General features: G+C 34.5%; 1 protein-coding gene across 7 annotated transcripts in view; it reads right to left on the bottom strand.

The window, feature by feature from the left end:
• LOC113054716 (membrane-associated phosphatidylinositol transfer protein 2-like) overlaps positions 1–23,243 on the bottom strand; it is an 84,477-nt gene that overhangs the window by 7,175 nt on the left and 54,059 nt on the right. For 3 of the 7 annotated variants that reach the window (XM_026220453.1, XM_026220454.1, XM_026220455.1), the window contains exons 6-21: positions 22,546–22,860; positions 21,554–21,649; positions 21,368–21,472; positions 19,059–19,120; positions 14,452–14,696; positions 11,703–11,892; positions 11,419–11,526; positions 10,688–10,911; positions 9,630–9,808; positions 8,445–8,615; positions 6,463–6,600; positions 4,774–4,938; positions 3,832–4,074; positions 2,046–2,194; positions 888–1,004; positions 693–809 (exon numbers count right to left, since the gene is read on the bottom strand). In XM_026220453.1, the coding sequence (XP_026076238.1) occupies positions 693–809; positions 888–1,004; positions 2,046–2,194; positions 3,832–4,074; positions 4,774–4,938; positions 6,463–6,600; positions 8,445–8,615; positions 9,630–9,808; positions 10,688–10,911; positions 11,419–11,526; positions 11,703–11,892; positions 14,452–14,696; positions 19,059–19,120; positions 21,368–21,472; positions 21,554–21,649; positions 22,546–22,860 (2,624 nt within the window). The remainder of the gene's footprint in view (positions 1–692; positions 810–887; positions 1,005–2,045; positions 2,195–3,831; positions 4,075–4,773; positions 4,939–6,462; positions 6,601–8,444; positions 8,616–9,629; positions 9,809–10,687; positions 10,912–11,418; positions 11,527–11,702; positions 11,893–14,451; positions 14,697–19,058; positions 19,121–21,367; positions 21,473–21,553; positions 21,650–22,545; positions 22,861–23,243) is intronic. The other 4 variants (XM_026220456.1, XM_026220457.1, XM_026220458.1 and 1 more) reach the window with 4 other exon arrangements.

The raw sequence follows: 23,243 nt of genomic DNA, 5'->3' as shown, positions 1-23,243 counted from the left end.
ATTATAGATTTTTCTTACATGCCACAAATCACTAGTATATTGAATAAAGATCATGTTCCATGAAGATATTTAGTAAATTTCCTACCATAAATATATCAAAACTGTTTTTTTGATTAGTAATATGCATTGCTAAGAACTTCATTTGGACAAATTTTAATGCGATTTTCTCAGCATTTAGATTTTTTTTGCACCCTCAGATTCCAGGTTTTATAATAGCTGTATCTCAGCTAAATATTTTCCGATCCTAACAAACTGTACTTCAATGGAAAGCTTTTTTATTCAGCTTTCAGGTGATGTAATCTAAATTTTGAAAAATGTACACTTAAGACTGATTTTGTGGTCCAGGGTCACATTTAAACTTACAAAAAATATTAAATTAGAAGATTATTCATAAAGTCTGTTAGAATAAAGAAGGATTACTCTACCTGAAAACTGTTAAACCTACCTAACAATCACTGGTTATTTAATATGTATCTTAGTTCGGTTGTATCTATGTAGACCTGATAAGCGTTAAATGGATCCAATCCATGTTCATTAGAAATTATTTGATGCAGCAATAAAACTGCAAAATTCAAACTATTTTGATGCCAAAATTTCAAATAAGAGAGGAAGTGACAAATATCGGTATCGGCCAATAAATGTTTGTTAAAATCGGTATAGGCATCAAAAAAATCCTAGTGTAGGACACTAACCTTCTCTCCTGTCAGTGTGACCATGTCCAGCGGCCCGTACATGAAGCGACCCGTCACCACCTGATTCCCGTCCTCCGTAAACACAGCATCATTCACGCGGTGGTTTGCCGTAACGTTCTTCAACGCAAACCCATTTTTACGTTAGCAACAATCCCATAATGGATTTAAGAGTTATCTGGTAGTTACCCGTCTTACCCTGATCTTCACGTGGGTCCTCTTCCTCATCCACTTCTCCCGCGGTTTGGACGGAGTGAATTCTGACACCTCCTTCCCATGTAGTTCTAAAACACTGGAGTTCTCATGCCTCATTACCTGAGAGACAGAAAAAGTGCCATTACGTTAGGAATTGCTTTTGTAGATAAATATAATAAAAATGTTATTTTATGCAATTATGCCATAAATGAAAATTATGCAATAATAATAATTAAGTCGCGTCCCAAATCTGTACATCGATTTCATAATTAGTTTTTTTTGTTTCTAGCTTAAGTGTCACCAAAATGCAAATAATAATTTTTGTATTTGCTTATTTTTGCAATTAGATTTTTTAAAATTGATTGTCAAAGTATTTCATTGCATTAAAATATTTACAACTTTATTAAACACAGTTTAATATGATGAAGCTAACAATTGCATAATAGTATTTTAAACATGTATTAATAAAAAATAAAATAATTATAAAATAAAAACATTATTTTAAAAATGTATCTTACTAAATGCCAAAAAAAAACATTATAATGATATGTGCCCAATTTCATAAAAAGGTAATTATATATAAAGGTAAGATAATTGCTTTTATTTTATTACATTAAAGAAAAGTTTAACATAATAAACATAAAAATGTCGTAATAGTCTTTAAACATATTTAAATAACTAAATAAAAATGAATAAATAAAAATAGCATAATACTAAAATGAAAAACTACAGAAAACAAAAACATTAGAAATTATATTATATTTTCCTAAATTCATTAAAAAAGGAATGATTTTTCTATGATAAATGCCTTTTATAAAATGTTACCAAAAATATTTTTATATAATAAAGGTAACCATTTCATAATAGTCTTAAGACATATTTAAATAACCAAATACAAAATTTATTAATAAATTAATTATAAATACATTTATTTTAATAAAAACGAAAAAAAAAAAAACAACAACAACAACAACATATATTATATTATATTATTTCATTACAATCAATTATGGACAATAATCCAATAAGTGCCAATCAGCAATATCCAGTTTTTTATTTGTTGTTGTTTTTTTTTTTTTGTACTGCATGCTTGCAATGCACTGTGTGTTAGTGGATAGTGCATGTTTCTGTGTGCAAATTAAACCATATGGTAATCGTCACCTGTCGGAGCAGGAAAGACACAACGTCCGTTGATTCCCAGTAGGAGGCATGAAACAGATGAGGTAGAGCCACGGTGGGGAACGCAGTCAGAGCATCAGGACAGTACAGGGCGAAATCAATGCGCTTCGTGCCCCACCAGCGAGCAGCGACTGCAGGAGAGACGACACGGGACGTTCAGTCATGCCTGTCCAAACCATTACTGCTACAACAGCAGCTTCAAACACCATCACAGATTTCTCTTTCATCTTTACATAATTCATGAACGTTTCAGCTGCTGGTTCTAGGACAGGACGAGGACATGTGATGCAGGATTGCTTCAGGGCTCAAAAGGAAGTAAAGAAATGGAAAGTAGTCGTTTTGTAATGTGCATTGGGCCGTGCGAGGCTGTAGTGCACATCTCTTGTCTGCTTCCTCTCCATGACCCATTGCAAAGACACTCAAGAACACAACCCTATTTTTGGTTTGTAACTCTTATAATTGGGGTTGGATGTTCTTGAATGGCTTCTCTACAAGTAGGACTGGGAATCGAAAAACAGTTCTTTTTTTAATCTGGTTTTATTTTGATTGGAGGTTGTGAATAAAGACAATTAACAGATAAAGTATCCTTGTATTGTGAAATCCTCACTGGTTGCACGTAACAACAAACCTACAGCGTGATTCACAAACAAATGACTTATGAAGTATTTCTTTTAAATAAATCATAAAAAAGACTCCCTTATCTGTTAATATACAGTATTAAAAAAAAACAGTAAGAATAATTACTAATAAAAATTATGCAATAAATTTTTTTGCAATGCAGCAAAATTAACAACTTATGTACCTGATCTATATGCAAATGATAATTATATACATAATAATATGCAAATAATATATTTTGTAATTAATTTTTTAATCGGTAATAATAATAATAATAATTTTGTAAGACCAATTTTAATTAAAAAATAATCAAAATAATTTATGCATTACTACAAAGTTAACAATTAATTAGTAAATTGCCTTACTTGCTTGAAATATCACCCAAATAATATAATATATTAAAATATCTGCATGACCTGTGAAGTTATTTTTATTTTTTTTATTGGAAAGACTAATTTCAAACAAAATTTTATTTATGCACTACCACAAATTTGCATAAATAATATATAATTAATAGTATTATTGCATAATGTGTTAAAATGTTATAATAATTTTGTATTTTTTATTCAAATAAAATGTTGCCATAAAGAGTACATTTTAATCTAATACAAATAACAATTTTCAATAATATTTAAACATTTTAATTTTGAAATAAAAATGAATTTTACTTTAAAAATAAATAATTTCGATTAATATATGGTTAGGACCACTTATTGGTTGGTAATGCTTCCTCCAAAGAACAAAAAAAAAAATTGTTATGTGGAATAAGAATCCCTAAATTCCTTATGACTCCCATTATCATGTATTAGCGACCGCTAACAGAAGACACACACGCCATAAGCATGATGCACAGCCAGATAATGGGAGCAAGACAAGTCAACATCCTTCAAAGCATCTTCAGAGGGTTTTCATCACTCAGAGCAGCTCAGGGCTCACGAGATGAAGAACCAGAGCGCCAGCGCTGAGCTTTAAAGCGAAGAGGGCATGAATTCAAAAAACAACGCTAAGGAGGGTCAGCAAGAACACAGGCTGAAGATTTGGAGGGCTGAAACAGGAAGTAAGAGGGATTGCAGGGAATGCAGTAATGGCAGAAACTAACGCAGGCAAACAGGAGAGCAGGTGACCGGACGTCTGCCCACGCTCCAAGTACCTTGCTCGATGTCCAGCGGGACACATGGAGATGGTGGGTCTGAGGCGAGCGAGGTCGAGGGCTCAAAGCCTAGAGACACTGAATCATCCAAACAGCTGGAATCCTGTCTTTCTACCTGCTGCTTATTTGGCGCTTTGCTGGATTTGGGGGAAGGGCTCCGGGAGCCGCTTTTATTATAGGGAAGCGGCAATTGGGACAAAAGACTGAGCTTTTTGGAGAGTCTATGATGGCATGCGTGCGCTACTAGAGAAAGAACAACATCAAAACAACAGTAGTCATAAGATGAACATGATATGTGTGATATTTCCCAGCTACATCTGCAGCATTGGAAAGAGTGGAAATTATTGCACACTAGCAAGTTTAAAAAAACTAATAAATGAAATAAATTAATACTTTTATTCTCATCTTATCATATAAGATATAAATATATATGTATGAAAATGACTGTTAAGAATTTTATATTAAAGATAATAATTCTAATAATAGTAATATTGTACCACTAATTTCAAATAAAAAAAGAATAAAAGACTATTTATGCATTACTGCAAAATTAACATTATTAATTTAAAATTCCTGCCCAATGGCTGCTGAAAATGTGTCTTAGCAATTACAGGAATAAATTACATTAAAATCTATTAAAATAGAAAACAGTAACTTTGAACTGTAATAATATTTCATAATTTTTATAGTTTTTATACTCAAATATTCAAAATAAATGTAGCCTTAAAATATTTTTTTCAAAAACATAAAAAAAAAAATATATTTCAACTTTTACACCATAGTGTGTATATCCATGTATTAATTTATTCCATATTTAAGGCAAATGAAATGTGTTTTTGGGTTAAACACCAATTACTTAATAACGTCACTGCTGGAATATGCTATAGCTGATATCTAGAGAGCTGTATTCTTCTAACCGAGTGTGTACGTGTGTTAACTCACTGTTGGCGATGCTGGACGCGGTGTAACTGTCCGCTAACCCCGACACCTGGCTGGCGATGCTGGTCTCGCTGCCTCTGCGCGCTCCGCGGAAGGCTGGAATGGATGCCGGAGACGAAGGGTTGGAGTGATCCGCAAACATAATGCTGTGCGACTGCATCACATCCGCTGTGAGGACCAAAACCAGCAATTACTCGCAAAAACTAGGGCCCAGAAATCTCTCAGAAATCTACATCTCTGTTCTAAAACCTAGTGAGCTGCCTATCTAGACAGCAGTGCATCTAGAAGACATGACAGGTGCGCTCACTGGGCAGCATCGAGATCTCACTAGATTTTGGAACGGAGCTAAAATGATCATTATTAATTTGTAAAAGGGCCGTTTGATTCAAAATGATGAAAGGGAGTGAAAAGAAGAGGCAAACACGAAACCAAAAAAGAGAGAAATAATAGGTAAATACTGCCCCCGAGACCATTTTATTTAAACCTCATGGGGCATTATCTACCAAATACACATGCAACCCCTCATCAGAAACAGGATTTATCATGAGCCAAGATGCTTGAATTGACATGTGTCTTATTATTCTTGCTGTATTGTCACTTTAGAGGAGAAGTGTGTCATTTCTATAGCACTCGCGGCAAGAAAAGAAATGCAAAAACAACACCGGTTCGCCAAACACCCCCCATAGTCTGACCCTTATACTTTACACCAAAATGTATAAAATATAATATATATATATATATATATATATATATATATATATATATATATATATATATATATATATATATATATATATTTAGAAATTTAAGGTCCATTATTTTTATCAAATTAAACATTAGTTTTTTAATAGCACCCCCCCCCCCCAAAAAATAAGATTATAAATATAACATTGTATATTATTACATAATATAAACATAAATAATTGATGAATGATATAAAATAAATGTGATTTTTTTTTTAAATGTAATTCATATATATATATATGTGTGTGTGTGTGTTTGTGTGTGTGTGTGTGTGTGTATAAATACAGTATGTGTGTGTGTGTGTTTATGCAATATGTATACATATAATTAAACTATTAAGCATATTTAATAATTATTTCTAATTCACGTTACTTAAAAGTAAACAATAAATAAATTTATATAAAAAATAAATTATTTAATGAATATAATATATTTTCATAAATACAATATAATTTTAAATAACTGGTGAATGATACAAAAATAATACAAATATAATACAAAATGTTACAGTATTTATTTACTTTAAAATACTGAATCTAATAAGATAATTGCAATTGTTATCGTAATCATAGAGAACAATGAGGATGACAAAATAAAAGTATAGGGGGCAAATACATTATATATTTGATTTTGTGGTGAAATATATCACTGTTTGCAAGTCAACCAATGAATGGCTTATAAATGTGTCAACACTAAATTCAAGATTTTTTCATATTGACAAAATGCACACATTGATCACACTTCGCCTCTAAATTCAATACCATCACATCGCAGCATCCAGTGGAAGGAAGTCAGTCAAAAACACAAGCCTACATAAGAGAATTAATTTCAGAGCAGGTGCACAAAACCAGCTTCTGGGAAATGAAGGCACACGCCACACAGGGGGACACACATAACAGGTGTTTACGATAAAAAAAGAGATGCAAGAAACCAGGAATGGCTACACACACTCGGCGGGGGCCGGCGTGGCTTGCCAGTTGAGCACAGGGACGGGAAAGGAAGTCTCGCTGATGCCATCCTGACAGCGCTGGGCGGCACAGCTCATACTCTCCAACAGGAGGTGAGGGTTACTCTGGATGGTTTCCACTGCCACATGTCAAACCCAGCGGCATGAGGGACGTGGAGACATGAGAGCGACGGGAAGGGGAGAGAGACAAAGAAACAGAAAATAAAGACAAATGACAGACAGAAATGACACGAACTGAGACACGAGACACGAGACCAGCAGTGATCGAAGTGCTGCTTCACACTAAACCACTCCAACATCTGCTGGAATACACAGAGGATCACACATGGGCCCTGTTTACACCCGTAATAAAGTGTCCGAAACAACCCAGGTTGATAGATTTAAAAAACATAATAAAACTTATAACGAACTCTCAAGAAATCTTATCATTAGAGACTACGAACAACGATCATGAACTTATCAACGTTTCGATAAATATTTTTTTAAATAAACATCACCAAAGATATAGGTCTTTATGAAAAATAAAGAAGAATATTTAATATTTTGACACACATCAGTTTAAAACAAAAAGTTTCTTTTTTTAGTTTACTTTTCTTTGAATTTTAGGTGTAGATCATCACAAAAATCCATTGTGCCATCACGTTCATAATCAGATGTACAGCTGTGTCTGTGTCCGTATTTGCACATATTTCATTATATGTAATATGTTCACAAAAACTTAAAATATGCATGCTCTGATCTGGATATGAACTGTGATCCGTGCAGCGAGTGTTAAACAGAAACTGTTCTCTCATAGGCGCTCCACGCATTGTTATATATGAAATATTGTTACGGTCATGTTTGAGGAGGAGAACTGACAGCGAGGAAGCGCTTTTGCTTTTGAACCGAAAGAATCAAATGGCTCCAAGAAATGAAAAAATAACCACTTTTCCCTTAATAAAAGACATAATGAGGGCTATTGTTGTTTTCACTGATGTGCATCCTGTACATATATGTTAACATAAAAATATATTTTTTTATGTGTTTTAGGGTTTCATGACCCTTTAACACCCACAAATCCAGTGCAAACAAGGTCCAAATGTTCTGTGATCTGTCAGTAATGTATGTGACCTCACTGCATGTGTACTATAAAGGCTACTGTATAATTTGGACAAAACATCAGCTACTCACCTGCTAATCACCAATTGGACTAAAACAAATATGTAAACTAGAAATTTATGTGCAGCTTTTTTTTTCTATCACATGCAGTCGGACGATACATAGTGAATGATGTATGCAGCAGGGATATTATAGAAAACAAACTAAAACTGAAACCGTAAACAATTTTTGATACCTGAAATAAAAATAAACGTTCACTGAAATAAAATAATTTTATTTCAGCTAGTTGCCAAACCAACATTTCTTATTGTTCTTTAGTTTCCCTTGATGTACTAAAAAAAAAAAAAAAAAAAAAAAGTATACATATACTTTACTTTATGTGTGTATGTATATATATATTTTTTTCTTTTCTTCACAGTTTTAGTTTCTTTATGTATATAAATATATATATATATATATATATATATATATATATATATATATATATATATATATATATATTTATACAAATAAAACCTTAACTAAAACTTAGATATATATGATATAAAATGATATAATAATGTAAAAAAAAAAAGAAATATTAATCACATATTATTTAATAAAAATATTAATGAAAAATATATGAAAAACAAAAAAATTTATGAAAAATATAATTGTATCTCAATGCAGTCATAAAACTAGGAACCGTCCAACCAAAATCCATTCACGAGAGGTCAGAGGAGACTCTCTTGATATGCATGTTAATACCAAGTAAAAAACAATAAGGTCTCTCTCCTAACCACTGGTGATCAGATCAGATCACTCCAGATAGATATTAGCAGCAGAGTAATCCTGGTCACAGACTGAGAAATCTCTCCACTCTTACCCAGCAGCGCTGACTGGCCGTCACCCAGCGGGAAGCGCTGGTACCGCGGCACACTTAACGGAGGCATCAGGTGGAAGCGCTTCTCCAGCAGAGGCTCCAGCCGCGAGGCCGAGGGATCCGCCGCGTGAAACAGGTTATAAACCTGCTGGCACGCCGGACGAAGATGAGCCACTGTAGGAGGGAAGAATAAAAAAAGAATGAAAGAAATATGTTAAATGGATCTAAAATTCTGATTTACAATCATCATACACACACACATACACACACATATATATATATATAAAACAATTATTTATTTTCTCAGCTAGTTCACTTGTTCAAAAGCTAGGGGTTGGTAAGGTTTTTTTTTCACGTTGATAAGAAGCCTTTTCTGCTCACCAAAGCTGCATTTATTTGATTAAAATACAACAAAAACTGTAATATTTTGAAACATTATTACAATTTAATATAACAGTTTTTATGTTAATGTATTGTAAAATGTCATTGATTGCTGATGCAGAGCTGTATTTTCAGCATCATTCCTCCAGTCTCACATGATCTTCAGAAATCATTCTGATATGCTGATTTGCTGCTCAAGAAACATTTGTATTATTATTAATGTTGAAAATGTGTGTGTGTATATATATATATATATATATATATATATAATTTTTTTTTTTTTTTTACTAATACATTTACTTTTTCAGGATTCCTTGAGGAATAGAAATTCAAAAGAATATAATTTATAAAAATTTTAGTTATTAATGTCTTTACTGTCAATTTTGATCATTTTAATGCATCCTAGCTGGATAAAAGTAATAATTTCTTAAAAAGGAAATCTTCTGAATGATCGTGTTCTTTAATTTTATTTTTCACCATAAACTTTTTTTGCAGTTTATGTTATGCCTTCATTATTTCACATGACAAATTGATCCTTGTGTCTGTTTTGTCTGATGAGCTCTACATAACACATGTTGGATCTGGAAACTCCCTTCAGCACAATGTGCACTTTCTAGCCCTCTAAACAATCGCTCATAATCTGCCGGCAACTGAATTAACTTCCTAATCGGATGAATACATCTGAAGCCTTTAAAAGATTTGAAACACTGGACATCAGAACAAGAGAGCTTACAACAGTCCGGGTAATCATTCTCATTCTCCTTCATCCACTAGAAACTAAAATAAGAGTATTCAAGGTCAACATACCGTCCAAAGAAGGGACGACGGTTTTCCTCAGAGCGAGGACCAGGCCAAGCGGAGAGCCGAAGAGGAAGAAGTCAGATACTTCGAAGTCAAACTTTCCCAAAGCACCTCCTCCTTCTAGCATGGTACTGCTGCTGGACCGGCGAGAACCCGGATCGGTCCTCAAAACGCTGGAGTGCAGACTACATACACGCATTCATTATCATCATTATAGATTTGAAGAATGGCTTTAACTATATTATTACAACCTCACTGATATAGAAATGTCAGGAAATGTATAATCTAAAAATAATAAAATAAAACTCATTCAAAAATTCTAAATTAATATTTATTTTTAAACAAAACTATTGCAGAGATCATACTTTTCATAAAAAAATAAATAAATAAAAAATTATTAGTTTTTATGATTACTAGTGAAGTATTTTTTACTTAACTTATTTTCATTCAGATAAATTTGCTAAAGAGCCATTTAGATTTTTGAAGCACTTAGATTGATTCATTTAAAAGATCTGACTGAAAATATTCAAAAAGATTTACAATTTTTAAAATAAACTATTGCAGCGTTCACACAGAGTAAAATTCCATGACCATAAACAAAAAGTTTATGATTACTGGAGAAGGATTTTTAATTCAAATGATTTTGATTCAGATCAATTTACTGAAGAATCATTTAGATTTTTGAATCACTTTAACTGATTCATTTTTGACCACTTTGACAGTGATTCATTTGATTCAAAAGATTTGACCGAAAATAATGTTTTCACAAAATGTAAATCTAGTCAATGTAATGTATTGTAGTATTAAAATATTACCTAAATTATTAATTTATTTACAAATTTGTATTTTAAATTTTATTACTATTTCCATGTATTCCATGATCGTGAAAAAACTTGTACAAAATATCCATAATATATAATAACACATGCTATAACATATCTACAATTTAATAGCATCTTGTATTTTTTACTCCTGGGATTTATTGTTTGAAATATAAAAATAATCCCCAATATTATCTGCTTTATCGAGCAGTCCATGCTAACCGCTCTGTAGCTGTGGCTCACCTGGTCAGGAAGGCCTGGTGCTGTTTGATGGTGTCCAGCTCGTAGGTGGAGGAGTCGCTGCGTTTGCGGGGCAGCTGTTTTTTGGGGTCGTCCGGACCGCTGGAGCGAGGAATGTCTATATTACTGCGGCTGAGGTGCCGACTGCCCTCCAGAGTCAAACCCGAGCCTGAACCCGAGCAGTGCGTGCTGTTTATAATGATCCCCGGTGACAGCAGGTCAGTGTCCTGCAGAGCAAGCCAATGAGTGATTAGTATTACAGCGGGCAGCATTTCTCTTGCTCTTTTGAAATGAAAGAGTTTGATGGATTACAGTAAGTCTCACACTTTCAAATAAAGAAGGATGCCATTTGTCTTATCGGTTTTGTTGTGATTCATTAAGGGGAATTAATCAGCGTGTGTGTGTGTGAGTGTGCTCTTGTTTTTGTGACATTTCAGGACACAACTCTGTATAATGACATGGGTATGACACAGGTATTACAAGGAGAGGGTGACTTATGAGGACATAACCCATGTCCCCATTTTTCAAAACGCTTATAAATCATACAGAATGAGTCTTTTTGAGAAAGTAAAAATGCACAAAGTTTCCTGTGAGGGTTAGGGTTAGGTGTAGGGTTGGTGAATGGCCATAGAATATATAGTTTCTACAGAATAAAAACCATTACACCTATGGGATGAACCCACTTTTCACAAAAACAAACGTGTGTGTGTGTGTGTGTTAACCTGGACACTAACAATGCTTCCGCGTCGGCTGCTGTTTTGACTTTCTGACACCGTGACGTTGCTGCTGCAGAGAGCATCAAATCCCAGAATGCCTCCCACGCAGTCACCAATCAGACACACCTGCACAGACACGCATTACATCACATACAGAGAGTCGTGTGCTGGGCAATGAATGAGGGAAATGATCATTTAAAAACAACATTCACAACACGTCCATGATGCAACGCATAGGGTCACCGATGCATGATTTATCAAATTGCTAGCATGTTTCCAACATGATTAAACACACAACTGACCTGTCCGGTGAAAGTGGCTCCCTCCAGGGATTTGATGAAGTCACCGTAGACCTGATTGGCTCGCACTATGACCGTTGCTACAGCATCCTGGTACTGTGGTGCAGAGGTGGCCAATAGGGGCAGAGCGGCCAGAGGGATGTGATCCTGACTGTTGGAGAGGCAGCCTTCGTCATAGCTGTAGGGACTCAAACTGTGTAAAGGACACAAGAACAGAGAGCATGCTGGGTCATTACCAGCCACAAACAGTCTTATACACTGGATTAGCACGTATAATGCCATACTACCATACAAGTCTTTCTGCAGCATTCATGCAACACTCTACTGCATTTACCAAAACCTGCAGTTTACATTTAGAGCGCACTGCACTGAATACTCTATACCACAAAAGGTGTAATGAATTCATCAATATTAAAAGCAATTAAACATCTTTTTTCACTCCTTGTTCAACTGGACTGTGAAAAAATAAGATATTTTACACAAAACTGGATGATCTGGAGTTGTTTTGCTTACTGGTTAAAAGACGACTGGATTTTACTTATTGAATTAAACATGTTATACAGTGTCAAAGACAATGTAGCATACTATTTAAGTGAATTATATTAGGGATGCACCGATCATGATTTTTCATGGCCGATTCCGATACCGATTTTTTACAAACAAACTGGCCGATTCCGATTTCTGATTTATTTTTTATTTTTTTATCTTTAAGCAACAAACAAGAAAGAAGGAAAGTGTGCATAAACAAGATGATTATTTGGTATTTAATAGGCCAAACTGGCTTTTGGCTATTGAAAACAATAACTGCAACCATCTGAAATTAACAGCAGTAACTGCACAGTAAGTAGCCTACATTCAATACAAACATAGATGTTACAGACATCAGCATTTAGCTTTTGTTTTTGAATTGGGTTGAAACTACACAGAACTGGCCTTAAATTTAAAGATTAACTGTAACCATGTGGAATTAAAGGCAATAACTGCATAGTTCTACAATCCAAACAACACAATCAACACACATTCAATAAGATGTTTCTTAACCAGCATTCAGCATTTTAGTTTTTAAATTTGGTTTAAAAAAAAGTTATATATTGGTTATAAAAAAAGGTCTTTACCAGTGTCTTTATTTACAGACTAAAAAAAAGTATGCCATATAAATAGATTATTCCAAAAAGTTAAAATCAAATAATGTTGTTGCGAATAAAACAAAGATGCAAAGTGTTTTCATTCATCCAATAAAAAATAAAAAAAAATTAGGGAAATGATTCACATCTATATTTTTTTCACTTGAGCCAATGAAAAATAAAGAACTATTCTGTCAAGTAAAAAAAATATAGATGTAAATCATTACCCTAAATTTTTTTAATTGGATGAATGAAACACTTTTTCTCAGTGTGCCACAGCAGGTGATTTTTAAATCAAATTAAGTCGATGTAATTTTAAGGTAAAATAAAAAATAATCATCCTATACAGAACTGTCATTTACTTCTATTCAAAAAGTTTTGTCACAGTTTAGTCCGTTTCGTTTCTCATCCAACACGTGAGAAGTTGATCTGAACATCTCTTCACGGTCTACTCGTGTTCAGGGCGCGGACCGGTAGAAAAGGGACTCCTATTTGTGCGCCAGTACACCAACGGCTGATCGCTTCCTGCTATCTGTGCCTCAGACATGGAGCTCTGCATTTCCAGTACTGATCAGCTGCCTGTGCCCTGCGCACAGATTTCGAAATACTTCCACACAAATGACATAGCGAACGATTACAATGCATTCTATGTCGCGGCCGCACTTCCGGGAAAATCGGCCTAAAGACGACCAAAAACCAGCCGATTGCGATCGCGTATTTTAAGCAAAAACCGTCCGGTTCCGATTTATGGCCGGTCAACCGATGCATCCCTAAATTATATATATATATATATATATATATATATATATATATATATATAATTTTATAACTGGTGCAAAAACAATAATATACAATATTAAACTGTAATAAAAATTTCATTCAAATTTTAAAAATAAAAACAAATTTAATGCAAATATACCAATAAAGAGTATTTTTCTTTTTTATTATTTATTATTCAGAATTTATAATAATAAAAATAAGTATTTATTATTGTTATTATCATCATCATTAAAAATTTTTTTTGAATAATTAACTAGCTGATTAATTGCAGGGACTCTCTGAAAACATTAATGATAATTTTAATTTATTTTTCTCCTATATAAAATTAAAAAAACTAATTCATTCATTTATTTCTTAATTAAAAAGTTAAAAAGTATTAATTTATAAATTAGTACATAAATAAATAAAGTATTTTTTGCAACATTATTAAGCAATAATTCTAATCATTTTTTTTATACTAAATAAATACAATTATTTATCACTACAACTTCAGAATAATAAACAATTATTAAATAAATAAATCAAAATGACATTCTGGAAACATTATTATGCTATAATCTTAATCTATTTTTCTATATCAAATAAATAAAAGCATGTATGTATTCATACATTTATGTAAAATAAATAAATAAATAATTGTATTCATTACAGGGACTTATAATTCTAATACATTTTTTTCTATACCATATAAATAAAATTATTTATTATTACTATATTATAAAAATACAATTATAAAATAAATTGATAAATAAATTGTGTTTTCAGTTTAAGTTAACCACACTACTGAATGACTACCAGAGGTCTTGTTTATTCTCCTGGAGGTGGTTTGAGTGTGTGTTCATGCTCACTTTGACACCAGAGAGAAGGCCTCCACACACACCGCTGGACACGGGACCAGGCGGATGGCAATGCGGCCCAATGCAGCGGGGTAATGAACCCTCATCACAGCATCGAACGCGCTGCCGATGGTGTTGACGTCCGCCTGCTTGCCGTTCTGGTCTCCGCTGCCTGTATCCAGGATGTTGCCGCCGTGCAGGACCAGGATGAGGACGTGGATCTTGGACGGCTGTAAGCACTGCTGTGAGGAACAGTCCTGAGGGACACATTTGGACAGCTGTTTCTGCAGCTGTATACGGTTCGTTTAAAACATCCACACACACTCGTGACAACATGCTATTGTGAAAGACGACTTACTAACAAACAACACGGTACAGACCGCAACAGCAGGCTTCCAGAAGTAAAAATCCCATTCAAAATCTCCATAGATATTTCAATATTCAGTTAAAACATAAATCTTTCACGACCTACCATGAGAAACACAGACATATGTTTCACTAGAAACCACCTCACAAGTGTGTAAACTCAAATTACTAAATTAACTTAAATTAGCTACCTAATGTGGGAGTGCTGTGAGATAAAGAATAAAATAGCATAAAATATAGCAGTGGTGATTACTAATGAGAAGCTCTTTTTATGTTGATTATGACATTTTGGCTGACTTCACGGTCATAGAATTGATTGCTCATTATTTATTATGCTCAATCTTAGAAATGATAATGTATAATGGTTTATGCCAGTTACATGTACAGTACAGATTTGTAATATTCAAAATAATATGCTTAATAAGAAAACTAAAAAAATATATACTAATAAAAATAAGACAATGAACGTCCTTCATAGACACTGCAGTGATTTCGGTTTAAAAAGCATAAATACTCCGTACATATCAAACAATCTGTTATAACAGACAAAGTTACAAACAGTTACTCACACTTGTGTGGTGCCAACATATTCCACACAGCATTATACTTTAGTTTCAATCTTTCCTGAAACTGTCTTGTTTGTAAATGAATCCGCAGTAAAATGAAGTGAAAAAGATTCTTACTGACACAGTCTGGATCTTCATTAAAAATAAAAAATTCATCCACTCTTTCCTAATGTTGAGATTAGAAGGAAGGCAATGCAAAGACTGTGTTTTTTCCACAACTTGGCACTGAACAGCCTCTCGTTTTTGGAGCATCTCTGTTGTACATGCACGAATCAGTGGTCGGGGCTAAACAGGAAGTGATGTAGAATCAGTGGGCGGGGCTAAACAGGAAGTGATGTAGAATCAGTGGGCGGGGCTAAACAGGCAATGATGTAGAATCAGTGGGTGGAGCTAAACAGGCAGTGATGTAGAATCAGTGGGAGGGTCTAATCAGGCAGTGATGTAGAATCAGTGGGAGGGGCTAAACAGGCAATGATGTAGAATCAGTGGGAGGGTCTAATCAGGCAGTGATGTAGAATCAGTGGGTGGAGCCAAACAGACAGTGATGTAAAATCAGTGGGCGGGGCTAAACAGGCAATGATGTAGAATCAGTGGGCGGGGCTAAACAGGCAGTGATGTAGAATCAGTGGGAGGGGCTAAACAGGCAGTGATGTAGAATCAGTGGGAGGGTCTAATCAGGCAGTGATGTAGAATCAGTGGGAGGGGCTAAACAGGCAATGATGTAGAATCAGTGGGCGGGGCTAAACAGGCAATGATGTAGAATCAGTGGGTGGAGCCAAACAGACAGTGATGTAAAATCAGTGGGCGGGGCTAAACAGGCAATGATGTAGAATCAGTGGGCGGGGCTAAACAGGCAGTGATGTAGAATCAGTGGGAGGGTCTAATCAGGCAGTGATGTAGATTCAGTGGGAGGGGCTAATCAGTCAGTGATGTAGAATCAGTGGGAGGGGCTAAACAGGCAGTGATGTAGAATCAGTGGGAGGGTCTAATCAGGCAGTGATGTAGAATCAGTGGGAGGGGCTAATCAGGCAGTGATGTAAAATCAGTGGGAGGGGCTAAACAGGCAGTGATGTAGAAGCAGTGGGAGGGGCTAATAAGGCAGTGCTCTAGAATCAGTGGGCGGGGCTAAACAGGCAGTGATGAAGAAGCAGGCATTTATCATCTTCTGCGGAAGCAGGGTTTACCCGCTCTATTACGCCATAAAGTGTCACATTCCACAAGCTGTCGTTTTGGTAAATCGGCTTCAATTTAAGCTCTTTTTGGACTAACAAGAAAGTTTTGAGTTCTGAAACTTTGAGTTTTCACAGTACAAGGACCTCTTTTACTGCATGTCACAAGATCAAGGGAACTTTGATTTCTCAGTTCATGAAGCCTTTAATATTAGTTCATTATGCATTAACTGAAATTAATTAACAATGACCAATACATCGGTTAGAGTATTTTTTATTCTTTGTTAAATTTTATTAAAACAAATGTTTATTTTTAGTTCAAGTTAGCTCAGGTACATTAAATAATGCTTCCAGATACAGCTTTTATTTATTTTAATAATGCGTTACTAAATGATGAAAATAACATTAACTAAGACTAATAAGTATTTTTTGTAGTTTTTTTGTTCATGGTAACTAATGTAGTTTACCCAACAAATGGAAGCTTGTTGTAAAGCATTGCCAAATATTAAATATGAATACATTTATTGTTATTGTTAATATTATTTTTATTTTAAGTTTGATTTTACATTTTTATATGATTTTAAATTTTTTGATTTTAAATTTATAAATATGTTAATATGTATTAACATTTATACAAAAAAAACTTCATATTATTATTTAAACTATCTTCTCTATAAAGGCCAAAATGTTTGGTGTTATGCACATGTATAACTAATTAAATAATGAATCTAGACTGCATTCATTTCACAAACTGTATTGAATGGGAAAAACACTTCCAGAGCCCAGACTGCTGAAGAAGCAGGCATCACCTTTGTCTTAATAAAGATTGTTTCGATAAAACCTCTACGCTACAGAAGACCTACATGTCTATGTCCGAAGAGTGCATCTACAACACTTCTGATACCATAAAATGCTGTTTGATGGTAGGGCTGGGCGGTATATCGATACACATTTCGTAAGCGATATGGTATGAAGCAATACCATTTATACTGATATACAGTAGTTTGATACAAGCACATCTGAACAACAGCAGAGGACGCAGAGTGAAACTGCATAATACAGTTTGTCCAAAACATGAGACAGGCTTATATTAACAGCTGATAAAATATAGTTAACATCTAGTTTAAAGCGGCTCGCCATGTCAGATGCTCTGACAGACACATGTGCTTTTTAATGTGTTCCAGATTTACTCTTTTCCTCAATGCATAACTTTCACAGGTATGTTCTCCATTTGTAAATGCTAGAAAGTCATAGAAATATTTCCATTTTGGTGTCAGGAGTGCATGAGCCTAAATATGTAGAAACAATGTAGAAAATACCAAAATATACACTGTTCATCCAAAAAAAATACTAAAAATGTTATTTTTTTGGCCATATCGCCTGTTAGACCACTAAACACATGCACAACAAACAGATGGACTGCATTGTAAGAGAAGCTCAATAATTCTGACTAATTTTTTTTTTTAAATGTAAAATTACATTTTGCTAAAATATTTGTAGTTGGACAATAAATGTGCCATCTTCAGAAGTGTATTTTATGATAGCAGTGACTGTAAAGTGACTTTTTATTTTAAGTTCTGTTAAGTTCTTCTGCTTGTTTTTGTTTTCAGAGTGCAATGTTACAATGTAATGTGATTTTAGCCCTTTTTTGCACATAATATCCAATAGCCTATATGGTTACTTTGACTATATTTGTTTTCATTTCTTTAATATAAACATTGTTTCACTGGATAAAATTGGGCAGTAATTAATAAATAATAAATATTTTTAATGCAACTGGAAAAATGCAGAAAATACCAAAATATACACCATTCAACCCAAAAATACTAAGATTAGATACTAAGGCCATATCGCCCAGCCCTATTTCAGGGTAAAGATAACAAAAGTCTAAGCAAAAACAACACAATCTGTATGAATAACTGCAACAATACAGCAAAACGCCTTTGATTCTACATAACGTGTGCTGATGTAAACAGACGGGTGTCGCTGTGACTCACAGCTGGGTGTTTGCATGCTGTACGTCGACGCTTATGGACGCTGGAGCGCGTCTCTGCGAACCAGAGTTAAAGAGCACTGAGATCATCCCAAAGTCCCTCCACCCCTGATCGTGCTCTTCCACCACACGTCCCCATCAACCCTTCACACCATGAGAACTTGACCTTAATATGAGTATGTACTGAGCCCACCTTTGCAGTGACAGACCGCAGTTCCATTGTGTCAAAGGTCATAGGGATTCTACAATGATAGTGTGGCGCTGATGCAAAATGAAAGCATTGTTGCACAACATACCCTCAGAGAAGCTTCGATGCTTTTTGTACCCGTTTTTATGTTGGCATAAACACAGCATGACTGAATTTCTGCTTCAGAGTACAGATCAATGCATTTTTCACTGCTGTGACTGCATTAACAGTACGACACTGCTGCATAAACATGCATTATGTGTAATGCTTATGTTGAAGTATATTTCCATTGATTTTAATGGGAAAGTGTGCATGAAAATGCACTACTGCAGACATACCTCATGGAGTCGCTCCACGCTGGCAGTCCCAGAAAACTCCCCACACGACTCTTGATAGTCACCTAGAAACATCACATTAAAACTTAACATTAATGCACTTAATGCAGGGGGAAAAAATATTCACATATGCATCATGATTCTTTCTCAAACTAACATGCATTGATGGAAAAGAAAAAAAATAATAATAAAAAAACTGAAGTACTAATAAAAATAATAATGTATTAAAATAACTATCATAATTATTAATTATATTAGGCCTGGGCAAAAAATCAATTGAATGAATGAATTCGAATTTTTTGTTACAGGTGATTTAAAAAATAAGTAAATCGAGTCTTGCTTTTGATTAGGGCTGATCCGATCACAATCGGCCGATCGTTAATGCGCATCTCGTCAGTAAAGCCGGTTTTCTAATCAGCGGTAAATACCCTAAATGAGAAGATGCGCAAATCCACTTCATTTTCAGCGTTTATTTGCACATCTTCTCAGTTAACAAACTGTGAAATCACGCACCTGATGGAATTTAAACCGCTGATTAGAGAACCGGCTTTACTGACGAGATGCGCATTAATGATCGGCCGATCGTGATCGGAGCAGCCCTACTTTTGATTAAATAAAAGCAAAATTTGCTTTAAGTTGTCTGCTGTTTGTACTTATTGCTTTCCTTAAGTAGGGGGGGAAATCGGAAAATAAAATCGGAAATCGAATTAAAAAAAATAAAATCTGAGTTTTTATTTTTAGGCCATATCCCCCAGCCCTAATTTATATATATATTTTATAAAGAAGAAATAAAGAAAAGATAACAAAATAAAGTCAAATTAATAATTTTGTAATTAATATTAATAAACGGCATTTCATTGACTTGTACCTTACATGTGCAATGAAAAAGCTGAATCTAATCTAATCTAATTATTAATAATAATAATGTATTCAAATAATTTAATGAATATATACACACACTTTAAATTTTGTTATCATTAATATAATCATAACTATTAAATTAATAATTAAAAATAATATTTAAAGGGGGGGTACAATGGTGTTTCGTGTAGTCAGAGTTGTTCACAGTGTTAAAGAGACGGATTCTCATGCTTCAGGTTGGTACAAGTTTCGGCTGGCTTTTTTCGATCATGGATCTAATGGCGGAACTCCTTATATGAGCATTTCTGTCGGAAAAACGCGCCCGCGAACACACATTGACCAGAGGAGAGCGAGACCGCGCAAATCAACGCGCTTCAAAATCGTCTGCAGCGCTGCATAGGATTTGTTCGAGAATGCCTCCAAGTAAGTGCGTTCCCCAAGAACCCAGCGTTACATAAACAGTGGATGTAGTTTGTTTTTCCGAGGCAGCAATGAGGTGTATCAAGTGCGTTTGTGTGTTCTGGTCATTTGAGTGATGAATGTTTTATAAACAAGGCCCAAGTCGACACTGGATTTGCACATCATTTGATATTTAAACATGGAGCCGTCCCTGTGATAAAAGACCCCATTCATGTCAGTACAATTGCATCAGATTTCTGTATTTTGTTGGAAATCAGCACATAAGTGAAGATATGTTAATGGAAACAACACGTAACATCAGTATTATAGCTCCACTCACGGCACGCCTCCAGGAACTCGGCTTTTTCCGGAAAGAATTGGAAAGCTGTATTTTTCTTTTATAAATATGATAAAACTAAAGACTTTTTGGAGTTATGAAGGATGCAGTACTACTCTATAGCTACTCAAGATTAACATGAGATTAGGTGAAACTGTGTATGTTATGTACCCTTTAGTAATATATATCTAAATTACTTAAAATATTAATAATACATTAGTATTATATATAGTATTAAACTAGCATTATAGTATTAAATATAATATTTTATAATTCAAATATATTTATAAAGAGTTAAATAATATGATTATTATAGAAATCTATTATTATTACTGAAAGAAGCCTAGTGTTAGACTTTCATCTGAACATGGGTTACATCATAAGTGTAAAAACCTCCATGGGATGAGTCCGGCGAGCAGCAAGATTTGTCTCGTAAACAGCATGGAATTCAGTGTAATTGGTGTTCCATAATCTCACACTGTTTGACACAGACCCTAACCTCCTCAGAGTCGATGGGGCTCCTTTACCGCTAATCCTATTAAAGATGTGAAAATCTCTGCATTTGGAGCATGAATGGAAAAAAAACTCCTTCCAGCGGGCTCGGCTTATGCATTACAAAACCAAAGCACTGGAAAAAATGCATCGCCTCGGAGGCCCAAAATACCCCCCTAAAATCTGAGAGCGTGTCTGATGGGTGAAGACAATCCCTGCGTACCCTGGGCTTCCTCTGCCTCCGCTGTATCGATTTTATCCATCAGATCGTTGGAGCTCCATTTGGTGATCTCCTTGGTAAAGATGTCCTCATTGTCAGACAAGGCCTCTGAGGAACAAGGATTCAGACTTTAGTAAATAACAGATTGCCATGAGCACCTTTGAAAACCGAGGATCAAGCCTGCATTACCGTGAGCGTCAAAGAACTCGTCGTCTGTGCTGTCCTCCGAATCTCTGGCGATGCTCTGCATGCGCCATTCAGAAATGCTGTGGCGTGAAGGACTTCCTGCACACGCACACATTAAAGACAAATAATAAATCATTTTAGTTCTGTGTTCCAGTGCCTGATATGAAATCCCACCCCAGCCCCCCAAAAGACACTTAACAAATTAATAATATTGAGAAAAACATATGATAGACAGATAGACAGACTAAAAAAATCCCACTTGATTATTCATAATTAAAATTCAGTAGTAAGTTTAATGTATGGAAAAACTATTCACATATGCATCATGATTTTTTCTCAAACTAATACGCATTGATACGAAAGAAAAAAGTACATGATAATAAGGACTAAAACAGATATCAATATTAATAAAAATAAATAATTATATTAGAAAAACAACATTATTAATCACCACTTATCATTAATAAATAAATAAATTATAAAAGTAACATACATATATATATATATATATATATATATATATATATATATATATATATGTACACACATATATGAAGCACAGATATGTATAATAATATATACACTTTCATATAATTTAAATACATAATTTATACATTTATGTATATATTAAGCATAATGTAAAACGATATATATATTATATAATATATAAATCAGTGTTATACTATTATATTAATAAATTGTTAATACTAAAATAAACTATTTAAAAAAGATTTCAGAATATTATAAAATAATTTCAGAATATGATAAAATATTACAATTTAAAATTAATTTGATATTTGAAAATATTTGAAAATTATTGATGCAAAGCTGTATTTTCAGCATCATTACTCCAGTCTTCAGTGATTCTTCAGAAATCATTCTCATAAGCTGATTTGCTGCTATACATATGCATATATATGTGTTGGTGTGTGTGTGTGTGTGTGTGTGTGTGTGTGTGTGTGTGCATCTATGCAAGTATGGCGATGTGAACTTACCTCCTCTCTTAGAAGAACGCGAGGACCTAGAAGAGGTGGACCACTGCTTGGTCAGCTCTCCCCGCGCCTGCAGCTTGTCCCCCGTGTTCCTCGTCGTCCCCTCAGCTTCGTTGGCTTCCTTGGCTTCGTGCTCTTTCTCAGGGTTGGTGATGGGACCGTTGTTCTCTCCGCCCTCCTCATTGCAGCCGTACTTCTGTGCCAGAGCCAGCTGCGTCTCCAGCTCCAGCTGCCGGATATCCTCCATGGTCAGACCGTACCACTCGTCCTGCCAACACCAGGCCTGTCGATGAGCGCGCACCATCACCTTCCTCAGCCCTGATGGGAAGATGTTGTGAGATTAATCCTCATGATAACACAGGCAACTGGAACTAGTTTAAGGGAAAAAAACAAACAAATGATAGCAGCAGATTTTTACATCTTCTGAACAAAAAGCGAGTAGTATTTGCCCATGCGAAAGTCAGCAACCCAATGCTGTTTTTGCAAAGGTGTTTTGAATGGTTTTTAATGCATTCATATGTGGTTGCTAACTTGTTCTGGATGGTTTCTAGGTCTACAAGTGGAGTACAGCACTTACATGCTAGAAAAAAAGAGCATCAGACAACAGATGGTGCTAAAATAAAACACACCACTTTCCTTGAGAAGTAACAAAGTAACATAATTAGTAACATTTATATGAGTATAAATGAATCATTTCCCAA

The sequence above is a fragment of the Carassius auratus genome, chromosome 35, assembly GCF_003368295.1.
Source record: "Carassius auratus strain Wakin chromosome 35, ASM336829v1, whole genome shotgun sequence".
In the NCBI taxonomy this organism is placed as follows: domain Eukaryota; kingdom Metazoa; phylum Chordata; class Actinopteri; order Cypriniformes; family Cyprinidae; genus Carassius; species Carassius auratus.
This window is presented reverse-complemented; position numbering and strand designations above follow the sequence as displayed.